This window comes from Psittacula echo, assembly GCF_963264785.1.
Source record: "Psittacula echo genome assembly, chromosome: 10".
Classification (NCBI taxonomy): Eukaryota; Metazoa; Chordata; class Aves; order Psittaciformes; family Psittacidae; genus Psittacula; species Psittacula echo.
Window position 1 is genome coordinate 19,405,893 of NC_137741.1, and position 23,260 is coordinate 19,429,152.

At 47.5% G+C, this 23,260-nt stretch overlaps 1 protein-coding gene across 2 annotated transcripts in view; it reads left to right on the forward strand.

Annotated features, from left to right (window-relative positions):
- Window positions 1–12,810: 12,810 nt before the first annotated feature.
- Window positions 12,811–23,260, forward strand: part of ALDH1A3 (aldehyde dehydrogenase 1 family member A3) — a gene marked incomplete at both ends in the record, with an annotated part of 31,104 nt that continues 20,654 nt past the window's right edge. For both annotated transcript variants that reach the window (XM_080626346.1, XM_080626347.1), the window contains 3 exons: window positions 12,811–12,909; window positions 16,432–16,536; window positions 21,482–21,622. In XM_080626346.1, the coding sequence (XP_080482472.1) occupies window positions 12,811–12,909; window positions 16,432–16,536; window positions 21,482–21,622 (345 nt within the window). The remainder of the gene's footprint in view (window positions 12,910–16,431; window positions 16,537–21,481; window positions 21,623–23,260) is intronic.

A 23,260-nucleotide genomic window follows, 5' to 3' on the forward strand; every position in this document is an offset into this window, starting at 1 on the left:
CTTACTGTAACCAAATATTGCCATCCAGGAAAGCCATTTTGCAACCAGCAAGGAGGCTTCTTCCTTCCCAGCAGCCACTGAAAAGGCCCTTTGTTCTCAGGCTGAGCACCTGCAGGGTGTTATCAGCAGTGGCCGGCTCGCTGAGCAGCTGCCACAAGACCCAGTGCCATCGGCATTGGCACCTGCGACCCAAAAACCATCCCCTCTGGGCCACTGCATGGGCAACTTTGGGTGCTCTCTCTCTCCCAGGGGGACCAAGGGCACCAGCCCAGCCTATGTTTTCTTTCTTTTCCCATCCTGAAATGAGCAGCCTCACTCCCAAGGGTCTTTAGGAACCTTGAGGAGGTGATAACTCTGTAGAGGATGGAGAACAAGCTTTACGCACTACCATGCCTTTCTGACTCAGAGCACTGGCATCCTGGGCACGTGGTTAGAAACTACACCTTGAAGCGTACAAGGTGGAACTGTTGACTGGCAGGAGGAGCAGGGCATCCACCAGAGAGGGAATCACCTGATGTGACCCAGGACAAGACTGCACCCCAGGCTGGACCCAGGCACTGCTTTCTGCTCTGTCCATAGAGCCAGCACTTCTGTTTGTGGGAAGACAGACCTATGTCTGCTTAGAAACTCAAGAAAATCTAACTCATTCAACCCAGCAGATAGTCTCCTCATACACCTGAACATAGAACACGCTCTATAAAGCATCACTGTCAGGCACATCAGCTTCAAAAAACAGAAGGTTTTCATTCTTTTGCTCCATTTTACATGATTAAAAGAAGGAGGGCACGAGGGCAGGAAAGCTGAAGAGACAGAAAGCAGAGGCTGTTGGTCATAGATCTACCATGAGGTAGTCTGGAGAGTTGTCTACACCAGTTGAGTCCATGCTGGCTCTGGAAGGATTTTACCAGTGGCCTCAGTAGAAATTGTATCCGCAACCTGTAAGTTATTTAGCAGGTCCAGGCCTGCAGGCCTTTCTCTGAGTATTGCTTTTCCACCAAAGTCAAAGGCTGGACAGTCCACACCACCAAATATGTAAAGCAAGCACATCATTTTTCCTTTCCTGATAATCCAGATAAAATCCTGACTCCTACAAGGGAGTCGTACATCAGGGATTTCAGCAATGCCTCAATGCAGGACGCACAGTATTTATCCTGGAGAAGTTCTACTAAATACCAAGAGAAAACTGCATAATGTGAGAAGGGGCAGACCGCAGCTGAAGCTTCATCATCTGCAGTGGCGGTTCAGCACTGACCTCACGAGTTCTTCCACACACCATGGCATCGCTTCCATTTTCTTTGGACTGCAGCAGTGAAAGAACAAATATTGTAAAAGGTTCAGAATGAGACCTTTGAGTGCCAGGGCCAAGCCCCTGTGAGGTTTGGATAAATGGACAAAATAACATCAAGCAAAAGCTTTACCTGGGAAAAGCGACCATTTCTGGGTGCGTGTTCAGGCAGTTTGTAGTGTACGAGCCACTTTAAACCTTGGTCTCTGTACAGACAGCAGTAGCAGCTTTCCCATGACTTCATGTTTTTATCTCTTTCTAATATTCCCCCCTTTCTTCTTCGCAAAGGGAAAATGTCCAGGTTTGTTCCTTTTAACTTTGTTCGTGGTAGCGCTCTTGACAGAAGGACTTAGTGTCAATTTAACGTCTTTGCAAGGAAAAGGGAGAAACTTCTCGGTTACATAAAAGTTTGTATCAAAATTCAAGAATCCCGATTAATTATTGGAGACTTGCCTTGTGTCATTCAATTTGTTTGAATAGCTTTAAAGATTAAGCAGATCCAAGGCCTAACAGAACCAGGGCCAGTAAGACAATAGCTGAGATTTCCCTTTGAAACAAAATATACAGGTGGTTTCAGTGAGTTTCTGTGTCTATTTGCTCAGCTTTCTTATTTTTATGTCGTATCCGATATCACAGAACCTGGCAGTAGAAATCATATAGCAATTTGTGAAAGCTTGTTGCTGTTCTAGATATCATATAGTCTGTTCCACACCAGCAAAGACAAAACCAATGCCTTTACTCCTCGAGTTTTCATTCAAAGGATAATGATCTCTGGTAACAAAATATTTGGCAGTGGCATTATTTAAAATGCACAGAGGAAATGTTTGTCCCTAATTCAAGGGCCTGCGGTCACACAGTCTCTGTTCCCTTGGTATTTACCAGCGAATGCCAGCAGCAAACAGCCCAGGAACAGAGTTAAGTTTATCACACTCCATCCTTAACCCATCCCATTGTAAGGGAGGGGAAAAAAAGCAATCACTGAATTTCTTTGCGGCCAGAGAACTTATAAACTGTGTGTTATACCCAGCAGGCTCTGATGGCTCCTTCGGTACACATCTAATTAAGCAGCTGGGGTGGATTTTTTTCCTTTCAGCGCATACTTTTGTGTTTTAAAATCCCTTTGCATTAGACGACTTCTCGGTTACCGAATTTCTCACACGGACAGAAAAGGGGAGTGGGGAAAAAAGCAGAGAGGAGATTTCGGTCGTGGGAACAAGAGTCAGAGACAGGGATTTGCAAAGGCTGAAGGCAAATCCTCCCCGAAATCTCCATTTAGAACACCGAAAACCGCAGCCACGAGCTGCCTGGGACCGCTGCCTACCTAAAGAGGGACAAATGAAGCCAGCCCGAGGGGGATGCCCGCATTTGGGAAGGGTGGGATCGCTCCCCGGAACCCAAGTGCCGTTAAATCACCGCGCAGGACACGTCCTGGCGGCAGCCCTTTGGGAAAGCGACGGGTTCGCTTTTAGTGGTGCGAATCCGAAACTTCGGGAGTTTTACTCGGCGAACCCAAGTGGGTGCTCTGGAGCGGTGGGAGCCGGGGTGGAGGAAACAGCCCCGGGGGTGTGGAGAAGGGCCGAGCATCCCCCCTCCCCTCTCTTCTCTTTGGAGAGATGCTGCGAGGAGGTCAGAAAACTGCGGATCTCCTGCCCGGAAAGCGCGGAGCCAGTGCCCGAGGGGAAGCTGCGGGCCCCGGGCACGGTCCCGGTCGGTGCCTATGGACTGGGACGGGTCGGAGGATCCTCGGGGTGCACCCAGCTTAAACCCAGAGAGATTAATGGGGCGTTTTAATGGGAGCCACGTCTGGGTACGGGGCTGGGCTGGAAGGGGCCGAGCACACCCCGAGTCAACCTCGCATCCCGGCGGGTCCGCAAGTCTCTGCCCGCCGGGATAGAGCCCGGGCGGGTCTCGCCGTGTCTCCCCCACCCCTCCGCCCCTTCTCCCTCGTTAAGAAAGTGTTAGAAAGTTGCTGAAGTGCGAAATGAGCCTGCGAAATCTCGTTGTCCTCATTAAACTCTGACAAGGAGGGTGACAGGAAGCAGCGGAGGGGAAACAATGCGGGCAGTGTTGGGGAGAGCCCCTCGCCGGGGGCAGCCTTTGTGCCCGCCAACAAAAGCTCTTGTTTGCATGTGTTAAAGTCCATTAAACCGCTGCAGCCCCAGGTGCAAAACGCCAGCCCCGGAGGGGCCGCGCAACCTTCCGCGCCCGCTGAGCGCGGCGGCGGCAGCACCGCGATCCTCAGCGCCGGGATGCGAACGGGCAGGGCCGAGGCACGGTCTTGGCGTGGTGTGCACGGCGAGGTCCTACTAATGAGGGCCCGGCTCTTCATTAACAGACGTGCCATGTAAGCCTGCAAACCTGGATGGGTTTTGCTTTGCTCTCTTCTTCTTGCGTGCCCCCGGATTCGTCTGTCCCCTGCCTGGTGTTAGTGGAAGCGTGAAGGTTCTGCAGCAGGAGAACGGGACACAATGTCGGCTATTGTGCTTCTCACCCCATCAAAGGAGGGGACACTGGTGGGACCCCATAGCTCAGGGCCACGGACCTGCTGAGAAAGAGCTCAGCAGACACAGAATCATAGAATCAACCAGGTTGGAAAAGACCTTTAAGATCAAGTCCAACCATCACCGCAGCACTGCCAAGTCCACCACTAAACTATGTCACTAAGGGCCTCATCTACACAGCTTTTGAATGTTTCCAGGAATGGTGATTCCAGCACTTCCCTGGGCAGCCTGTTCCAATGCCTGGCAACCCTCTCAGTGAAGAAATTTTTCCTACTATCCAGTCTAAACCTCCCTTGGCGCAGCTGGAGGGCATTTCCTCTTGTGCTATTGCTTGTTAAATGGGAGAAGAGACCGTGTGCTGTGATGTGGTTTGTTGCTGTTGTGGCTTCTCAAGGTATGTTGGGATGTGGTGAAGCCAGCAAATCTCTGTACAAAGTACTCACAAGGTCTGAAGAGCAGTTTGCCAACTCCTGGTTCAAACAGCAGAGTTCAACCCAAAAGGTGCAAAAGAGGAGAGACTGTGCAAAGCTTAGCCACAAAAACCAGTCTTGCACAGGGCAAAGCCTATGAAAACAACGTCAGCACAGTGTTAGTGTTTCATACTACTGGCACTGCGCTTTGTCCAAGAAAAAGTATTTCCAGGTTGTGTTGCAACAAGTCCACATCACTTCATCCCCAGTGGATCGGCATGGGATCTGCCCCACAGCTATTTTAAAATGTGCTGTTTATAACGATTCATTGCAGTTGATAGAGCTGGGAGACTTGCCTTTTATTCTGCAATTAGACATAAAGGCTCTGAGCTGGCAAAGGCTATGCGCTGTAAGCATGTGAGCAGCTCTGCTGAAGTCATCTGGGACTGCTCATGTGCTTAACATTAAGCCTGTGTGAGTGTGCAGGATCCAGGCTGGAGATGGTATCTTCTTTAAGGATGTTTGCTTACCTGCTCTGTATTTCTAGATTTGTGACTGTGCCCTTCACACCCATTTCTCTGGGAAGAGCTGCCGGGGGTAGAGTCAGCCGGACACAGCTCACACGTAGTGTGATGAAGCTGAATGATTCTTCCCGTGAACAGAACTTGTTTGCAGAAGCTTGATTCAGGAAGACATTATGGCAGCGGGGACGTTGCAAACTGTTCAGCTGTGCAAGGCTGTGTGTATTGAGGCGTTAATGCAGAGTTGTTGGGCATTGGGCCCACAACAGCTGTGATGATGAGTGAGAGCAAAGAGGGAGGAAGGAGCAGAAGGAAGAAAGCATATTTTAGGCTCCTCAATTCCTGACGAGGCAAGCACTGCTTCCCAAACCTGGGCACTGGTTCCAAATGCCTCTTATCAAGAGAAAGTAAGTAGGAAACAACGTGATCTGTGGAGAAAACAAACATATTTGTTCTTTCATTTGCCAATCCTGCAAACAATACCTGTTTGTAGGCAAATAATCCTCAGGTCTGCACCCTAGATCAATGCAGGGAGTGGTTCCCATCGCTCCATGGTGCCAGACACACTGAATGGTTTGTAATGGAACAGGTCCTTGAACTTCTTCACGGCACAGACACTATCTTAGTAGGTTATCGTGCACTTGCTTCTGTTCCTGCTCCCACTCTCATCCTCTTCCAACACCAGGCCTGGCAGGGAGGAGCAAAGGCAAGAGGAAATAGAAGTTGTTCTAATAGAAAAGGCTTCACAACGTTCAGCTGTTTGTTATTTCCTTGCCACTAACTTTTCCAATTTACTTTTGGAGCCAGGCAAACCAAAGGGAAGGCTGGTCCTTGTGCAGCCAGTGTAATACCTATGATACGGATGAAGAAAATAAATTTGATTGAGGATTTTGCTTCATGAAGTCATTACAGTGCAAAGTATAAAAAGGCTTTGTTTTGCCTTGAGCCAGCAAAGTCCTGGTTTGCATCAGGACGTCATGTTTAGGGTTACAAATGCTCACACAAGTAGCATTTCACGGTATCTCGCATCGCTTCTCTTCACCTTTACTGATAGATTCTGTGGAGGTAGAGAGGAATGGGAGAAGAAACTCAGCTTCAGCCCCAGATGTGTTAAAATGGATGCTTTAACCTGCAGAGCATGAGAAGGGAGATACAAATATTGGGAGAGTGCTGAGTTCATGCAGTATGGCTGCTTCAAATGCCAAGATACACCAAATGCCTACAACCTTTCTTCACTGATATCACTCAGCAAAGCCCAAGTAAGGTTGGATTAACTTTAAAAACCCTACATAATACATATGGTTTCTAAAGGATCTTCAGGACAGCCTCATCTTTCTTTTTAAGGCATCTTTCTACATTCCAATCCTTTTGAAATCGCATGTGAATCCTTTGATAAAGTGAGTAGAACTTGCCTTGGGATAAGCCAGCAGACCTCCCCACTAATTTTGTGTCATTTGCAATGTCTTTCCGAGCTGAAGGCAGCTGTTCAGCTCTCACCATTTTCTCCTGCTTGTTTTACATGGCAGCTGATCAAGTTTGGCTTCAATGAACTCAGCAAAAACCTGTGTAAAAGCCAAGCCTTTAAGCAGCAGTAATTACCATTAGATAACTGTGTAAGTGTTTAGACAGGTAAATAAGCAAATAGGAGCCTTTGTTACTAAACAGGTTCTTCCAACAGGTATCTAAAGGACTTATTCTCCACGTATTCCTCCGTGTTTGTATTCTCTGTGTCTGTGTGGTGGGTTGACCCTGTCTGGATGCCAGCTGTCCGCCAAAGCTGCTCTATCACTCCCCTTCTCAGCAGGACGAGGGAGAGAAAATACAACGAAAGGCTCATGGATGAGATAAGGACAGGGAGATCACTCAGCAATTACCACCATGGGTAAAACAGACTCGACTCACTGAAATTAGTTTAATTTATTGCCAATCAAATCAGAGTAGGACAATGAGAAATAAACCCAAAGCTTAAAACATCTTCCCCCCCCCCCTTCTTCCTGGGCTTAACTTCACTCCTGATTTCTCTTACCTCCTCCCCGCCAGTGGTGCAGGGGAACAGGGAATGGGGGTTGTGGTCATCATGTTGTATGTGCTGCTCCCTCCTCCTCAGAGAAGGACTCCTTACACTCTTCCCCTGCTCCAGCATGGGGTCCCTCCCATGGGAGAGAGTCCTCCATGAACCTCTCCAATGTGAGTCCTTCCTACAGGCTGCAGTTCTTCATGAACAGCTCCATTGTGGGGTACAGTCCTTCAGGAACGAACTGCTCCAGCATGAGACCCCCATGGGTTCACAAGTCCTGCCAGCAAACCTCCTCCAGCATGAGCTCTTCTCTCCATGGGGCCACAGGTCCATGGAGAGAAGCTCCATGCTCCAGCACAGGCTTCCCAGAGCCTTCTTTGGGCAGCTCCTTGTTCTGGCCTGGGGTCCTCCCCAGACTGCAGGTGGATACCTGCTCCACCATGGACCTCCATGGGCTGCAGGGGGACAGCCTCCTTCACCATGATCTGCACCAGGAGAGCCTCTGCTCCGGTGCCTGGAGCACCTCCTTCCTTCCTTCTCCACTGTCCTTGGGGCCTGCAGAGCTGTTTCTGTCACATATTCTCACTCCTCTCACTGGCTGCAGTTGCTCTTGCTCTGTAACTTTTTCCCTTTCTTAAATACATTATCCCAGAAGTGCTATCACCATCATTGATGAGCTCAGCCTTGGCCAGCAGTGGGTCTGTCTTGCCATGCAAACCCAATGCAGTGTGGAATAAAGAAGCCAGCCCAGTAAGAGGGGACCAGCTCTCTAGACCCTGTTTGTTTCTGAGGTCTGGGGTGGATCTTGGGTTTTTGCAGCCAGAAAATATTTTGAGAAACAAAGCAAACCAAAACTTGCTGGCAAAGCATGTCTTGCTCCCTTCAAATGGCCAGCCCATACCAATTAAACAGCCCACTACTGCTACCAGGGAGCCTGTAAAATGCCAATCATATCCGAGTTGAAAACAACCCATCCTGCCGCTGACTCGTATCGCGGTGAAGCTGATCGACAGTGATGAAATTTATGATTTTTTAAGTTTGCTTAGAAAAATGAACTCAAACCCTAGAGAAAATAAAGTTACAGGAATAGAAAGTTTACAAAATCTGGCACAGACAAGTAAGAAAAGTCCCAGATGAAAGTCACTGGGGAGCAATGCACTGTCAGCTGCGTGTTCTGCCTTAGCTGGGTGTTTTGGTGGGAGATCTTCTGATCCGGTTTGTTGTTTAATGACTGCTGTAGCTGAGCGCAGTGGGAGCTGAGCTCAGAATGCACATCATGTAAAGTGCTCACACTGTAGGTGACTCACATGGGGAATCCAAAATGATGAAGACCCTTCTTTTAATTCATCACCACCTACCTTCTTTCCTTGCTGATAATCCAGGGTCAGGATCCTCTCTGAATTACTGGGAAAGGAAATGCTGCCTGTGAAACACTCAGACATTGCTGTCATGAGCACCATGGAAAAAACAGACGGAAATGAATAATTTTGTGCCCAAAGCACAGTTTGAATAACAGGCAGTAAAAAGCCCCGTCGCTGCACATTAAACAAGAGGGGAATAAATCATGAGGGAGCTGCTCTCTCAGGAGCTGCAATCACTGCCAATGCGGAGTGAGGGGGGTGCCTGCAGGAAAAGGACATGGATAACTCAATTACAGTTCATCAGGCTGTGCAAAACCAGGCAAATTCTGATCAGTTCTAGCTGCTGAGTGCCGGAGTGTGCAGCCTCAGTAGCCTTTTAGAGTATATTGTTTCACCCACATATTTATGTTTGAGTGTGTACGTGTGCTTCAGGGTTTATGCAAAATAAGCAGAAGCAGCTTTGGCTCTGTGCCGTGTTAACTGCTCTACACAGCTACGGGGCTTCTGGTCAGCTTGAAGCATAAGCTGAGGTCTAGATGCAAAATATCATTGGAATATCAATTGATCAACTTGTTTCATAGCTCTCAATGGCTACACCACTGCTGACCGGGCAAAACCATTGTCCTGTGGGTGAATATGTGCTCCGTTGCTAAATCTGTCTTCATTCATGGGGCAGGATGCCAAAGTTGTCTGGAAACATCATGCTCCCAGGTGATCCGGAGATGTCTTCACTGATCCTCCAGATACAACTCCCTGGTATGGAGCCAGGAGGCAAGACACATGTATACAGGAGTGGAGTGTATTTGAAGGATGAGTTACCATCATCATTCCCTTCATTCTGGTTAAATGAGGTGGGGAAGTCAGAGAAATTAATTCCTGCAGAGACCCTTGACCCCCACAGCAGATAGGGAGACAGCTACATCATAGCACAAACATCTCTTTGGCACAGAAATGGGTGCTTAGGTCTGATCCCTGGTTGTGGATTTAAAAGTGTGTATGTCTGACCCAGCAGAGGAAAGGCAACCTCTGTGCTGGCTGGCAGAGCAGAACTGGTGCGCTCACAGCTAGAAACCTGTGAGACACGGCTCTGCAGAGCAGCACAGTACCAGGGAATTCACAGCTATCACAGGCGGTGCAGCAGGTTAAGGACACATATTGCAGACATGCCTGCAAACACTGCTGCCACAGTAGAACATAACAGGGTGACTCAGTAGTGATGTGACCTTTCATTAACAGATGCTTTTCCTCTTGTGGCTGTTTCTGACACGTTTATCAACTGTTACAAACTTAGGTAAACGTCATTTTTTTCAGTGCTTCTATTTGAATGGTGGCATGGCCCTCCTGGAGCATGGGAGTGAATATAAAATGTCTCTCACTTGTTCTGATCAGGGCTCTGCTGTTGCTCTTAGGACATCTCCTGCTGAGCTATCCATTCAGCAGTCTGGGGGAGCGAATGCTTCCACCTCTGTGGATCTGATATAAGCATCAGTGACAAAACACTCATCTCCTTAAGCCAGTGGTGGTGTTCCCATTTGCGGTAGGAATGAGTTTGCCCAACAAGGGACCAGTGTCCACAAACCTCTTTGACAGGGGAACGTTTTGTTGCTCTTCTTGTGATGTTCCTAGGGGAAACATTGCAGTCACCTCTGTGTATTGGTTAAAGTTTATTGTTTCAGCTCATTCATATGTCACTGACTGACAATTCATTCACTTCGTGCAGCTTTTCAAAAGTCTTACACATCCCCAAATCCTGCATGTGGAACTCTTGCCTTAGATGTATCTCACACTGCACCAATGTTAACTTGAAGAAGCAATAATGCCTAAAGTAACTTCCCCAGGAATGTCTTGTAAAAAGTTTTCCTCGTGAGAGGTAAGAGACATGGAATCCATGCGAGAAAACCCACTGGAAGGACTCTTTAACCACGTGTCATGGTTTAAGCCAGGCTGCAAGTCAGCCATGCGGTTTCTACTCCCCCCCCCTCCTGGAGGGATGGGGAGGAGAATCGAAAGAACGTAACTCCCATGGGTTGAGATAAAAACAGTCCAGTAACTAAGGTATAACACAAATCACTACTGCTGCCACCAATAATAATAATGATAAAGGAAATAACAAGGGAAGAGAATACGATACCACTCGCCGAAAACGAGCCCAACTGAGCAGTGCGTGCCCTTCCGGGATAACTCCCAGTTATATCCCTGGGCATGACGTGCTGTGGTATGGAATACCTCTTTGGCTAGTTTGGGTCAGGTGTCCTGTCCCTGCTTCCTCCCCGCTTCCCCTCCTCCCTGGCAGAGCATGAGACTCACAAAGTCTTCGGTCAGGGTAAACATTCTGACCAGCAACTGAAAACATCGGCTTTATCAGTACTATCCCCAGGCCAAAAGTCAAAACCACAGCACTGCACCAGCTACTAAGAAGAAAAAGTGATTGCTGCTGCTGAACCCAGGACACCACGGCTTGTCCTGGAACTTCTTATTCATCATTCTCCTCACCCACATATTTTCTCCTCTAGTTGCAAGAGTACTTTCCCCTTTAGCTGAGCATTTCTGTGGGCAAAATACAGACAGAAATGGATAAATTCTATTGATATTGTGTCACCTCTGTAACGATTTCAACCGTGCTCCCTGCTATTTGAACTGTCAAGTTATTGCCTGTAGTGTTGTGATACATTCTGGTAAAACCAGAAATGCCATATTGCTAGAGGTCCAAACAGGTTTGGTTGCCAGACCATGTCACCAGGCCTAACGGATCAGTGGCCATTTCTTTTCCAGAGATAATAGGCAGAAATGTCTCCTGTCTCAGGCTTGAACTTGCACATCCCATCAGTCTCCTTGGAGTGTTGTTGAGGACATCTAAGGATAGCTTAGATCCAAATTCCTCTTTATTGGCACCAGGACTACGCTGGGATGTGCTGAACAGATTCTTCAACTTTTGAGGCTTTTGTGGATAACACCAACTGGACAGTTGAAAATGGACAACTCAGAAACAAACATTTATGCTGTTGTAATGCATCCCTTTATTTTCTGATAATGCTTATTCGCCTCTGCCGTTGCGTACGAAGATATTCCCACAAATTACTTATAACTGAAGCACCTTCCCATGTGAAGAGGAGATTCCATCTTGTAGCTGGTAGGGTGGATGAGTCCTTTAGTGTTGACAGTTCAATAGAAATTGATTCAATGGCTTGTCTGGTAAAGATTGTGGAGGACAAAAATCCTCCTTTGTGTTATGGCAGCTCTCAGGAGCCAAGCACCCCCAAATAGGCTTTCACCTGGGCAGAGGACCTCCAGGAATACCCTGCAAGATGCGGGAAGTGGGGTTTGATTCATCAGTGGTACTTTCCCTTCTGAATCAGCACCATCTCTTGTGCTGCTGTGATATCACGGGCTGTCTGCCTTTGGACGCGCTGAGTATTTTTAAGCATTCTCCAGCAAAGTGCTGACTCTTGCTGGGGATGACAGATTCTGTGAAGCATTTTGTAAGATAACTGCTGGCATCCTGCCACTTGTTATACGGAAAATATGTTGTATTATCTTCCATGTGTGTGTGGGTGTAAGGGTGCTCCCAGTGTCCTGGCCCCCAGCCTGCAAAGACTTACACATATTTCATTCAGAATGAAGTGAAGCGATGCATAATGAACTTGTTCAGGCGCAGAGCCTAGATCTGTCACTTCAGACATGTTCCATATCCTTTAGGGCTTCTTGAAAGACAGCATCTTTGTCGATGTTCTGAGTATGTTACTATGAAAACCGTGCTGGAGATTGGTTGTGTAGGACACAAGTATATTGGTTATCACTGTAGGAAGTTGCAGCGGGAGGGCTTGGTCCTGCACTGGTATGCTGAAGTCCTTTAGTCAAACTGAGGTGATCAAACTGGTCCCAGACTCACGTATGCACACGGATGCGGAGGAGCTGCTGTCTGCTCCACACCAGGCATTTCATAGGATCCCAGACTGGTTTGAGTAGGAAGGGATCTTAAAGCTCACCCAGTTCCAACCCTTGCCATGGCAGGGACACCTTCCACTGGAGCAGCTTGCTCCAAGCTCCTGTGTCCAACCTGGCCTTGAGCACTGCCAGGGATGGGGCAGCCACAGCTTCTCTGGGCACTCTGCGCCATGACCCTCATAGTGTCCTTTAATTTAATGTCCTAATAATGTCTTCTTAATATCTATTGTAAATCTCCCCTCTGTCAGCTTTTTGTAATTGGATGTGAAGTTTCTTCCTTCTCGATCAGCCCTGAAAGCCCTATAGAGGCACCGTGCGAAGAACGAGGTGTCATGGGCTGAGGTGAGGACGGCAGGGCAGCGGCCATGTCGCTGTCGGTAGTGGGTGTTGGCAAGTGACGGGAGACCCTTCCAGCCAGTCCCTTCCCCGCTCCATGCAGAGGGGAGCTGAGGTACCCTCCATGCCGACACCCTCTTGTGCTGGGCCGCTTCCTCCCTTTGGGAGAAGCCGTGGTGGCCGCTCGGAGCCCGCCCGGGTGGCACCGGGCCCCCTCCTTCCCCTCACGGTCCCGGCCGCGGCCCGCTGGCGCCCCCCTGCCCCGCTGCCTCAGCGGAGCCTCGGCGGGGCGGTGCCGCCCGGTACCTGAGGGCCGCGGCCGCGCGACGGGGCGGGCCAATGGCGGGGGGGGCGGGCGCCCCGCGCTCGCCGCTCTTAAGGCGGAGGCGCGGGCTGTCAGCGGCAGAGGGTGGCGCGGGTTCGACGGCGCGGCCATGGCCGCTCTCAACGGCGCTGTGGAGAACGGGCAGCCCGACAGGAAAGTGCCGCCGCTGCCGCGGCCCCTGCGCGGCCTGGAGGTGAAGTACACCAAGGTGAGCGGGAGAGGGGAGGCGGGTATCGCCGAGGCGGTGCAGGTGCTCGGTGGGGACAGGCTGGTGGTGAAGTTTCATCCTTTTAACATAAAGTTTTCTCCATCACTGTCATTTTTCTTAATCCTTTTTTTCCCCCCCCTGCTGACCTAGGCTTCAGGTTCGTTGGGGGTTTAAGTGTGGTTGAATGACTGGAGTGAGCAGATGACTGTGGTATTGCTAGGGGAGCTGCAGTTGCCCCAATCCCAAACCCCAAGAAACTAATTTTAGGGGAAAAACCCCCAAAACACTAAAGTTGTGGTGCTGCCCTGGATGCCCACGGGCATCTCTCTGTGGAGGGGTGGCACCCATGGCGCCCATTTGCGACAGGCCTGTGGTGTGAGGGCTGTGGTGCTGAGCTGTCCCTCCTGGCTGCCATCTTCCCAAGCACAGCGCTCACAGACCAACCTGGTCGATGCTTTTAGCATCACGTTGGCGCTCAGCGAAATCGGATTTGGATGGGGTGAGCCCGGGCGGAAGCGAGAAGGGGTTTATCCATGAGGCAGCTGCTTGTCTGGGTTGTGTTCTGCTGGCCTTACCAGGTGGGAAGCTGCTGTGCGGTGGGATGGGGCTGTGCTGGGTGCGGGGTCAGTGCTATGGTGGGCTTCGGTCCTGGTGAATGCGGGAGTGTAGAGGACAGCCAGTGTCCTACAGGACTGGCCTTGTGAAGGGGCTCCGTTACGGCTCTGGAGCTGCCCTGGAGTGGTGTTAATACAGGTCTTGGTGGTGGCTCACTGTGCCAACAGAGCTCCTCCATGGCTTCCCCATGGGATGAGAAGTCAGGCAGCACAAACCCACACCTCTCCATCTCCACTGAGCTCCCTTTCGGTCATTCCTGACTTTCCAGATTTAACCAAAGGCTCCTCAGCGTGATCACTGTGTCCTCCAGAGGTGAGGCTGGCGCTGGTGTGGAACTGAGCACCGCTGCAGGAATCCCAGCTCCCCAAATGCAGCTGTAGCTCTGCGATAGCCCAGTCGCCTTTTTGTTCCACAACAGCCTGACCCGCTGCCTTGTGCAGCGGGGAAAACATCCCGGCTGGTTACACTGCTGGGGAGCCTTGACTGCCATAATTTGAATGATGTGCCTGGACTGAAAGAGCTGGAGAGGCTGAATGAGTGCATTAATTACTGTTATATTTCTATATTAAGTCTTAAAAATAAAAGGCAGGACGTGAAGTCTATTCTCGTGCGGTGAGAAGGAGTAAACAGTGATAGCTTATCCGGCGAGGTGTTGATTTGAATTGTGCAATCTGAAGTGCTGAACAGATTAGCAATTAGTGGTAACCACCGGACGAGGTTAATTTTTAACATCCCAAATTTATTGACTTTTTCTCTGTCAGATAAACTTGTCATTTAGCAGCAAATTGGATCTGCAGCTGCTGATTGCAGAATGGCGTAATGCTGCTCAAACAGCTCTTTCCTGCATCCAAAATGGACACGGCCATTAGAGGTGTTCTTAAACATCCAAATGTTCTGTTTTTTGTTATTTTTATTGTTGTGAACACTCCTAAATACTCCTTAGGGATCTAATCCTGCAGCCATGCATGTTTTAAAACATGTGAGGTTTTTATTCTCTAGAGTTTTACCGGAGACTCTGTGCACTAACAGTATCAAGGTAGTCTCTTAAAAGTGGAAACCAATGTTAATTAAAAGTGCAAATTTGACACTTGAGGTGATGCTCCCAGTGCATCTGAGAAAATAATGAGCAGCAGTCAGTGTTCATAAAACTGCAAGGGGTTTTCTAAAAGCCCTGAGCTTCACCAGATGTGTACAGCTGACGGCACGCTCCCCTCTGCTTAGCAGAGGGGTTTATACGTGGTTCTACCAGTTATGGGGCTGGGGGAGAGGAGAACTTTTCAACAAAGATCTTACTTATAGAGCAGCTTAATGCTTGTCACGGATGTGTGATGGAAGTGATCTGTCCACAATTCCCTGTCTCAAATCATGGGTAAGAAGCATGAACGGCTGATACGCTGTTCTGCGCTCACTCCTGGCACTAGAGTTGGGTTATGTGGTGTGATTCCCAGAATGATGCCAACATATATGTTACATTTAAAACAGCCTGATCCTGTCAGTCTTGTGTTTTACTACTTCTCGTAGGAACACTGTTTTCCCATCCCTACCTTCTCACAGAGAATTAATGTTGAATGCAGAAGAAAAATGGAATCCTTCCCCAATGCTTAGTTTGGGAGCATATACGTGATGCTGTAACTTTACAATTCCTGTTCTAATTCATAATATGACTTCATTAGTGAAATGAAAGACAACTGAGATTACAATACGTAAATATTAAGATGCAGGACTTGAATACAGAGGTAGTTTGAGAGTATCAGTGTCAAGCCAGTTAATATTTCTAGCGTTTTATCTCTTCTTGTGACTTCACTTGGCAACATTCTTTGGCAACACTTGCTTTTTCTCAGCGTGTCTGAAACAGGTGGCTCCAAAAGTGCAGCTTCTCCACAACTGCATCTCAGATGCTTTTTGCAGAAATAGTAATGAGAAACTCCTTTCAGGAAAAAAAAGCTGCCCAAGGAAAGAAAACTATGACCCAAAGCAGTGGGAATTCCGAATGTGAGGGATGCAACATTAATCTCCTGGTAGTGTATAGAGACTCATAAACAAGATTGTGAATGTGGATGACTTCCAAGTAGAAGTACTTGCTTACAGCCGCTAACAGGCTGCTAATAAAGATTACTTCATCTAATCTTATTTAAAGTATATTTAAAATCTAACACTGCCAAGTTAGATCACAGCATGAATAAGATGCATGTTAAATCAATTAATTGTCTATAGGTATTCATGTTCTGTTTACAGTGAGTAACAACACTCCAGTATTTAATGCATTTTCAGTTACGCAACACCGGGACTGTTTGTTCTTGTTCTAGAAATACAATATTTTGAAACACTTAAATCTTGTCACAAATGATTCCAAGTGATGTGGGAGGCTGCATCTAGCCTGTGACAAGGCATGGTGGGGTAGAACCGAGTCAGTACTTACCCTCCTCTGGACAGTGCTGGGAGGGGGCAAGTTGTGGAAGTAGCCCATGGCAAGACACACACAACCAAGTCATGTTGTATGCTGACATTTCACTTGTAGCATGTAACAAGGGGCTCCTTTTGCCTGAGCCATACGAGTTTCTTTTGGTGTCTGTTTGCTGTTCCCATGGAGATGCATTTCAAAAACTGTCTGTTTCTCATTGCCAAATTATGGTGTTATTCTGTGTGGGCCCCGTCTTCTGTCCTCCTCTTGCTCAAAACTAACTACATGAAGGCTTTTTCATCTCTTCTCTACCTCAGGTTCTAGCTTGGATAAATGCTGTTTGTATCACAGTCTCCCTGGGAGAGAGACTGAACGTCCTTGATTCTGCCATCAATGAAAACTGAAGAGCCTTGGGACCTTTGAGGAGTCCTTGTGTTTTATTTGCATTGTCTGCATGACTCTTTCCTTTTCTCTTCCCCATCCCTCTTCCTTTGCTCTCTTTTCAGATATTTATTAACAATGAATGGCATGAGTCTACGAGTGGAAAAAAATTCCCCACCTACAACCCTTCGACACTGGAGAAAATTTGTGACATAGAGGAAGGAGACAAGGTAAGAAGTTTTCCTGTTGGAAAGGCGAAGGGCAGTTTCCATGGGACTTCCTTTTGTAGGGAAACACACAGAGGAAAAAGTGGCTTTTAATGACAATGTACATCTGGCCATCAAGCTGGAGGTCTGGGACACTAGATGTGCTGCTCAGGAATTAACACTGGGTGGGATCAATCCTGTCTGACTTGGCAGAGTCCCTTTCGCTGGTAGGAACTGCCTGCTGAGCACTGTCAGAGGGATGAGGTTCAGCATTGTTCTTGTTTTATATCCTGGAAGGAAGCAGCCAGTCTGAGGAAAGCCAGTCTGAGGAAATAGCAGTGATGGTGTATGTACATCCCTGACACAACTTGGGCTTTGAGTTGGAGTGGTTATACACAAGGTGCATGGCATTCTGTTGGAGACACTGGATGAAACTTGCCCTTTTTTAAACACAATCAACAAATAATCTGAGCACTTGGGGGAATTTAAGCTCAGTCATGCAAACACTGCCCACTTCCTGCTAGAGATGTAGTGCTGCTTTTCCAACTGGCGTCATGGGTTCTGGCCTCCTGTACAAATGTGGCAACTCTCAGTTAAAAGCAAACCAGTATCTCTCAAGAGTTTAGTAGTCCCTGGTGTGCTGTAGATTAGCCTGGGACATAACTGCTTGGGTTTGGTAATAGTCTGAGGTGAGGAATGATCAGATGTGACACTTCTTGTCCAAAATAGCTCATCATGTATGGGCCAACTGGCCTGATCTATGGGAAAGAGCTGGCGTTTTGCAGTCATGGGAAGATGAATCACAGCTTCTCTGCTGTACCAGGGCTTGGGCTGCTCATTGCTGTTGGGCAGTAAGTGATGAGCAGTGTGGGCATTTCTGCCTGTGCTGAGGTATCTTTTTCTTGGTACCTAAGCTTGTTCAACACTTGTGAGGCCCAATGCCCGATTTCCAGCCAGGCAGCTGACTTGGAGATCCTTTGCTGGTAGGAGTGATACCGGTTGTGCAGGGGCAACGTGTTTAATGGTATTACACTCTGTAGAGTATAGAGCCTGACCCTTCTGAAGATGGGAGCAAACTTGCTTGGCAATACAAGTCTCCAGCCTGTAGCAAATAGTCTGTAAGGTAGCTGTTCTTTTGGATGACACTAAAGCAGCCTCTCAGACCTATTGCCATGGAGGGTCTGTGCATCCATGGGGCAATTACAGATTGAGGCAGAACCAAACATTATGTGTAATTGCTTTATACTATCTGGGTAGGACACAACTGTGTTTAATTGCAGTGGCATGTAAACAGTGGGGCTGAAGCAAATTCTGATGCAACTGTGTTTTGTTAGGCAGGAACCATGATGTTGTTATTGTTCCCTGAGCTAAGTGTCTGCTCAAGCAGTTACAGAGCATTACATGAGTATTTAAACCTGCCTCTTCATGACTTGGTTAAAGAAAATTGTTATGCAGAACTAAAAGGCCAGTTTTGCTGCTTGCCTCCTTGAGACTTGTTCAAGCCTGAATCCAACCATAACTTTAGCTTCTAGCTTGCAGGGGTGTAAACCTTTCCTTGGAGCCCATCAGTGGAGCCCTCTGCCCATGGATAATCAGCATAGGTGGCTGACTTGGTGCATAGAATAATTGCAGGTGAGAATGTAAGTTAGCTGCACCTTGGGTGCAGAAAGTCTCTTCTTTCTACCTCTTTACATCACACTTAGAATCTTAGAATAGTTAGGGTTGGAAAGGACCTTATGATCATCTAGTTCTTGAGTCTGTTGGAGTCACTACAGGAAGTGGTGAGTTGTTTGGTGCTTTCCAGTGTCTTGTCACCATGTGCCACCATACTTGGTTGTGCTGATCAGTTGCACAGGGTGGTCCCTGGTACTGGCTTTGGCTCTACTTTCAGAGCAGGACTCCACTTCCTATCCCTGAACAGAAACCTGCCCCTCCCTGGCTGTGCAGAGTGTGTTTTGCTTAGGCTGCATGTGAGGGGTGAGAATTTGGCACCTGATATCTCAGCAATGACAATTTAGTCTGGTGCTGAATCTTGGCCAATGCTTTATGAGGTTAGGGGCAAAGGTTTTGTTTGTTTTTTAGTTATAGAATTGAAGATAGAATAGCCCTTGATGGGATATTTGCGTGATAAAATCTTGTATGATAAAAGAAGTATTGAAAATAAAATGATGAGTTCTTCCCCTGGGTGCTTGGAGGCTTTTTGCCTCCCAAATAACAGCTTTGTGTCCAAGTGTTTGCCAGGTTGATAAAGAGAAGGAATTACTTTCTTCATTATAACCTCTTCTAATTGAGAAACTGTGGCATGCTCATGCCCTGTGTTGGAGAAGTGCCTTTCCAAAGATGTGCACCTTGAAGGCTTTTCAAAGAAGTTAGTAATTGAACTGATGAAAGACGATCTCTACTGGGTGTGCTCATCCCTGGCATTCTCCTTACTGGACAAATGGAAGCAGTGTTGTGCACACTGAGCATGAAGCAGGGCAAGGCTTTTCTGTAGGTGTTTTTGCTACTCAGAGAGTGAGGTGATGGTCTCTACTGAGCTACTGAGGCAGAAGAGAGGAAAAAGGGGCAGGATAGAAATGGAGCAGCTATGAGCAGGTCTTGATGCGGAGGAGGAAGGTGGAGGAGGTAGCTTAGAACAAAGAACAGTGTGAATTTGTTCAGGGGGAAATGGTATGTGGTTGTGTAACTGTGGGTGCAAGGTGGGTATGAAGGTTTGCAGGCATTTCCCGAGGCTGCAATGCTTGACTTTGTAATCTTAATGTTCTCTTAGTGGGGCTTTTTATGTAATGCTCAGTAAATCTGTGTAGATCAGAACTGAGCACCAGGATGCACACAGTGTGTCCCTGGCACCTTGACAGTTATGAGTCTTTGTCACGCCTCGTGCCTACCTATTGCAACATGCCTGCAATGAACATGCCGTTCGGACTTCCCTAATGCCTAGTCATAACAGGGTGGATTAAGAATGGTATTTCAGCCTTCCTGAAGAATTTCCTTGTTTTTGCCAGTCTCTCAGGCCTATTGAGGCTGTGCAGACTCACAAGATCTCAGTTGGTGGTGCTACTCCTGCGGGTGATTTGAGAAAACCTATTTGTGTATGTGATGATGACTACAGTCTCCAGGATGTACCCAGCATGTCTGAGAGGAGACAAGAATGAAGACAACTAGTATCTGCAGGAGCTACAGCAGGGCTTAGTTGCTTCCATGGTTATAGGATGGGGAAAATCTCTCCACACAGCCATCTCCTCCATGTTCTGTGAGTGCCGGGGTGGTGGGAAGACTCACAGTACCAAGGGCATGTTGTGTTGTGGCCTGTGCCAGTGCAGACCCAAATGCTTTCCACATCAGTGCTCCCAGCCCGGTCACAGAAGCTAATTAATTGCTGCTAAGGGAAGACTAATTTAAACCTGACACACTTCTTGTGTTTCATTGTCTGCTTTGTCACATAAAATACTGCCTTCTTTCAGCTGGAGCCTTCATTCCAGCAGGCAGAGTGGGGAGCACATAAGTGTGCAGTGGCTGGTGGTGCTTTCTGGCCTTTGTGATGTGGCAGTTTGAATTCAGATCAACTCAACTGAAGTGAACCACTCTGAAGACTCATTCTGCCTGTGGGTGATGGTGCCCAGGCAGAACAGACCTGCCTGTACAGTGGCTGTTTGCTTGCCAGCACCCTTGGCTTGACCAGAGCCATTGTTAACCCCCTGTATGAGCACAAGTTTCCTACAATGGTTTCCCCATCAGCGCCCTTCCAAAGGGTGGATTTCTTTTCCCAATAGTATGTTAGACTATTTTAAAGCTGTGTAATCTTGTAAAGAAAAGGAGCCAAATCTAGTGTAAGGTGACAGTTCTGTGGGTGACAGCTTGCTGTTTTGTCCATGAACTTTTGCTGTAAGAAGGCAACTTGTCTCTCCATAACACTTTTTTATTGGTTGAGCCCCACACACTTCCCCATGAGGGGAGAATGGCCAGACCCTGTTGGATCAGTGCAGAGGCTTACTTCATAATTTTATCCAAATGAGACTTGAGATAAGACATAAATGACAGCAATTGGAGGAGTGCTATGAGGAATGATAAAAGCCTGAAACCCTCCCTCCTTTCCAACCCCCTTGAGCCGCATATTATGGTGAGGTGCAAGTTCTCCATCAGCAAAGTGGGCTGAGGGCTTTGCCAGACATTACATAGAGCAGGACTCTGTCCAAAGCCAGGGTGAGGTATGTTTTATGTATGCTTGGGGTTGTGGATGCTGATGGCAGTGTTCCCATTGATTTCACTGAGTCAGGACATTGCCCTTGGCTTCGCTTTTAATCAGTGTATGTGGGGAGAAGGGAGGAGTCCAGGGCATGCTGTGGCCAGAGCAAATGCATGAAAGCTTCTCTAGGGATGGCAGGGGGAGGGAGAGTGGCACTAAGTCTACGTAGGTGAAATGCCTTTGTCAGAGCATTGAACCCTTCCCATCTGGCAGAAATGTTCTAAAGTGTGATCTAGGACCTAAGGGAACTTTAGTGTGTTAACTGTTACTGGCATTAGTTCCAGTGGGATGGAATGATGGGACATGGTTTAGTGGTGAGTTTGGCAGTGCTGGGTTAATGGTTGGACTTAATGATCTTAAAGGTCTTTTCCAACTTAAATGATTCTATGATCTTGCTTCTCCATCTTCCCCCAGTGTCACTTACATCCTGTATCAGCAGGAATATGAATTTGGATTATTTTGTAAACAAACCAGTTGCATTGAATTCCCTTTGAAAGACCCTACTGGTACTTTGACCTTAAGGTTTTTTATGAGCCCAGGCCAAGCCTAAAATACATTGCAGGTTTGGGTTCAAATCCAGGAGTAAAATGGAAGTGGCTTTGTAAGACAACTTGGTTTTAGCCACCACAGCATCATCTAGAAAGCGGCCTGCTGGGGTTTCTCTGCCATTATCCAGCTCCTTCCTTGTAACCTAAGGTTTTCTTGTGTATGTGGCTGTTCTAGCCTGATGTGGATAATGCAGTGGAAGCAGCAAAGGCAGCATTCCAGAGGGGTTCTCCATGGAGACAAATGGATGCCCTGAGCAGAGGACGACTCCTGCACAAGCTGGCTGATCTTCTTGAGCGGGACAGAGTCATCCTGGCAGTAAGTACTGTGAGCAGTGATCAGCCAGCAGCAGCTGGCTGGGAACTCAGCTCCATCCTCTGATACTGCTGCTTCCTTATCTACTAATTAATAACTATCTAATACTTTTCTCTCCATGAAGGACAGAAGAGTCCATGGAGGAGACATGGCTTACCTTCCTCTTTCTGTAGGATGATGTTAGGGCTCTTGGAAGAAGGCTGATAGAGAAGCCAACTACATAGGAAAACTAAAACTTTAGCTAGTTATGGAAATGATTACAGATATTAAATTTTCAAAGCAATAAACATATTCTTTTTCAGTTTAAGTCATCAATGATCATAGCTGTCTCCCAGCTCTTATCTTAAAAACAAACCAACCCAAACTGAACAACCAACAAATAAACCCAAACCAAACAAAAAACCCCAAACCACCACAAATGACCTGGTCCTTCTTTATTACAAAAATACAAGGCCAGTTTGACTCCTGTGCAAATTGCTTCCCCTAAAATGGGGGGCTGGAAAGAGATTCTTTCTCTTGCTGGATGTCATCCAAAGTTTAAAATGTGTGTAAGTGGGAACTGTTTCTTTCCCTACTAAATACTGGCTCAGGAAAATAGCATTATAGCCCTGAAGCTGTTTTAATTTGGACCTGCACTGAAGAACCATGGCTAATGATTCCCCATCCTGTTCTGAAGGAATCCTTCTGGTGCAGAATAAAGGGAGCAGGACCGGAGCTAAAATCCACTGCAGTTGGTATAAACCTTTAGACTATATGGGCCTCATAAATCTTTGCACATTCCTCCCACAGATCCTGACATCTCTCAGCTTGGAGCTATTGTCTGTCCAAGCCTAAGATCATGGACCTCAGCACTGACTAGTTCAGTGCTGCACTTTGGCTCTGCTTATCTTCAAGGGAATGGCATTTGTGCCATTCAGTGCTGGTAGATCTCTATGTGTCTGAGCCAATGTCCCACTGGGGTCAGTAGGACTTAATATACATGAGATGTTCTTAGGAATCTGTACTTGCGTGACTGTTCTGAGCTGTGTCTCTCCCCAGCATAATGCCTCTTAACCACATGAAAGCTTTCAGTTTCAGCAGGACAAAACCAAAGCATCCAGGTCTGAAGGCAGTCCTGGCCAGCGAATAAAAGGGAAGGAAAAAAAACTGTGTGTGAATATACCCTGTTCATTTTCTGCTCCCTTTTTTGATGTGACTCCAGAGGACCCTCCTTTTTCCATAACCAGGATACTCATTTCAAGCTCTCTGCTGTCCTTCTGATCTGGGAGGGCTTGTTTGGCATTGTTGTTTTTACTGCAGAAAACCAGCCCTAGCTGCCTTGGCTGCATGCTAAGTAATGACTTATAAAAATCAGTTTAGCAGGCAGCCAGAATGGATAACAATCCTGGTCATTCCAAGGGGAATGTCTGTTTGGACCCTAATATCTGTGGAAGATGACAGGGTATGACTTCATATGTAAACAAAGATGTTTCAATCTACCAAGGGATAGTACTTCCTTTATGGATGTGCTGGCCATTTGCACCAATATCCCGATTTAATGACCTGAGTAGAGAACAAAGCATTCACTGAGCTAATGTCCAGAACAGTTAGAAGGACAAGGGCCCAAACTGGACTTCATTTAGAGCTGCTCAGCATCAGTGC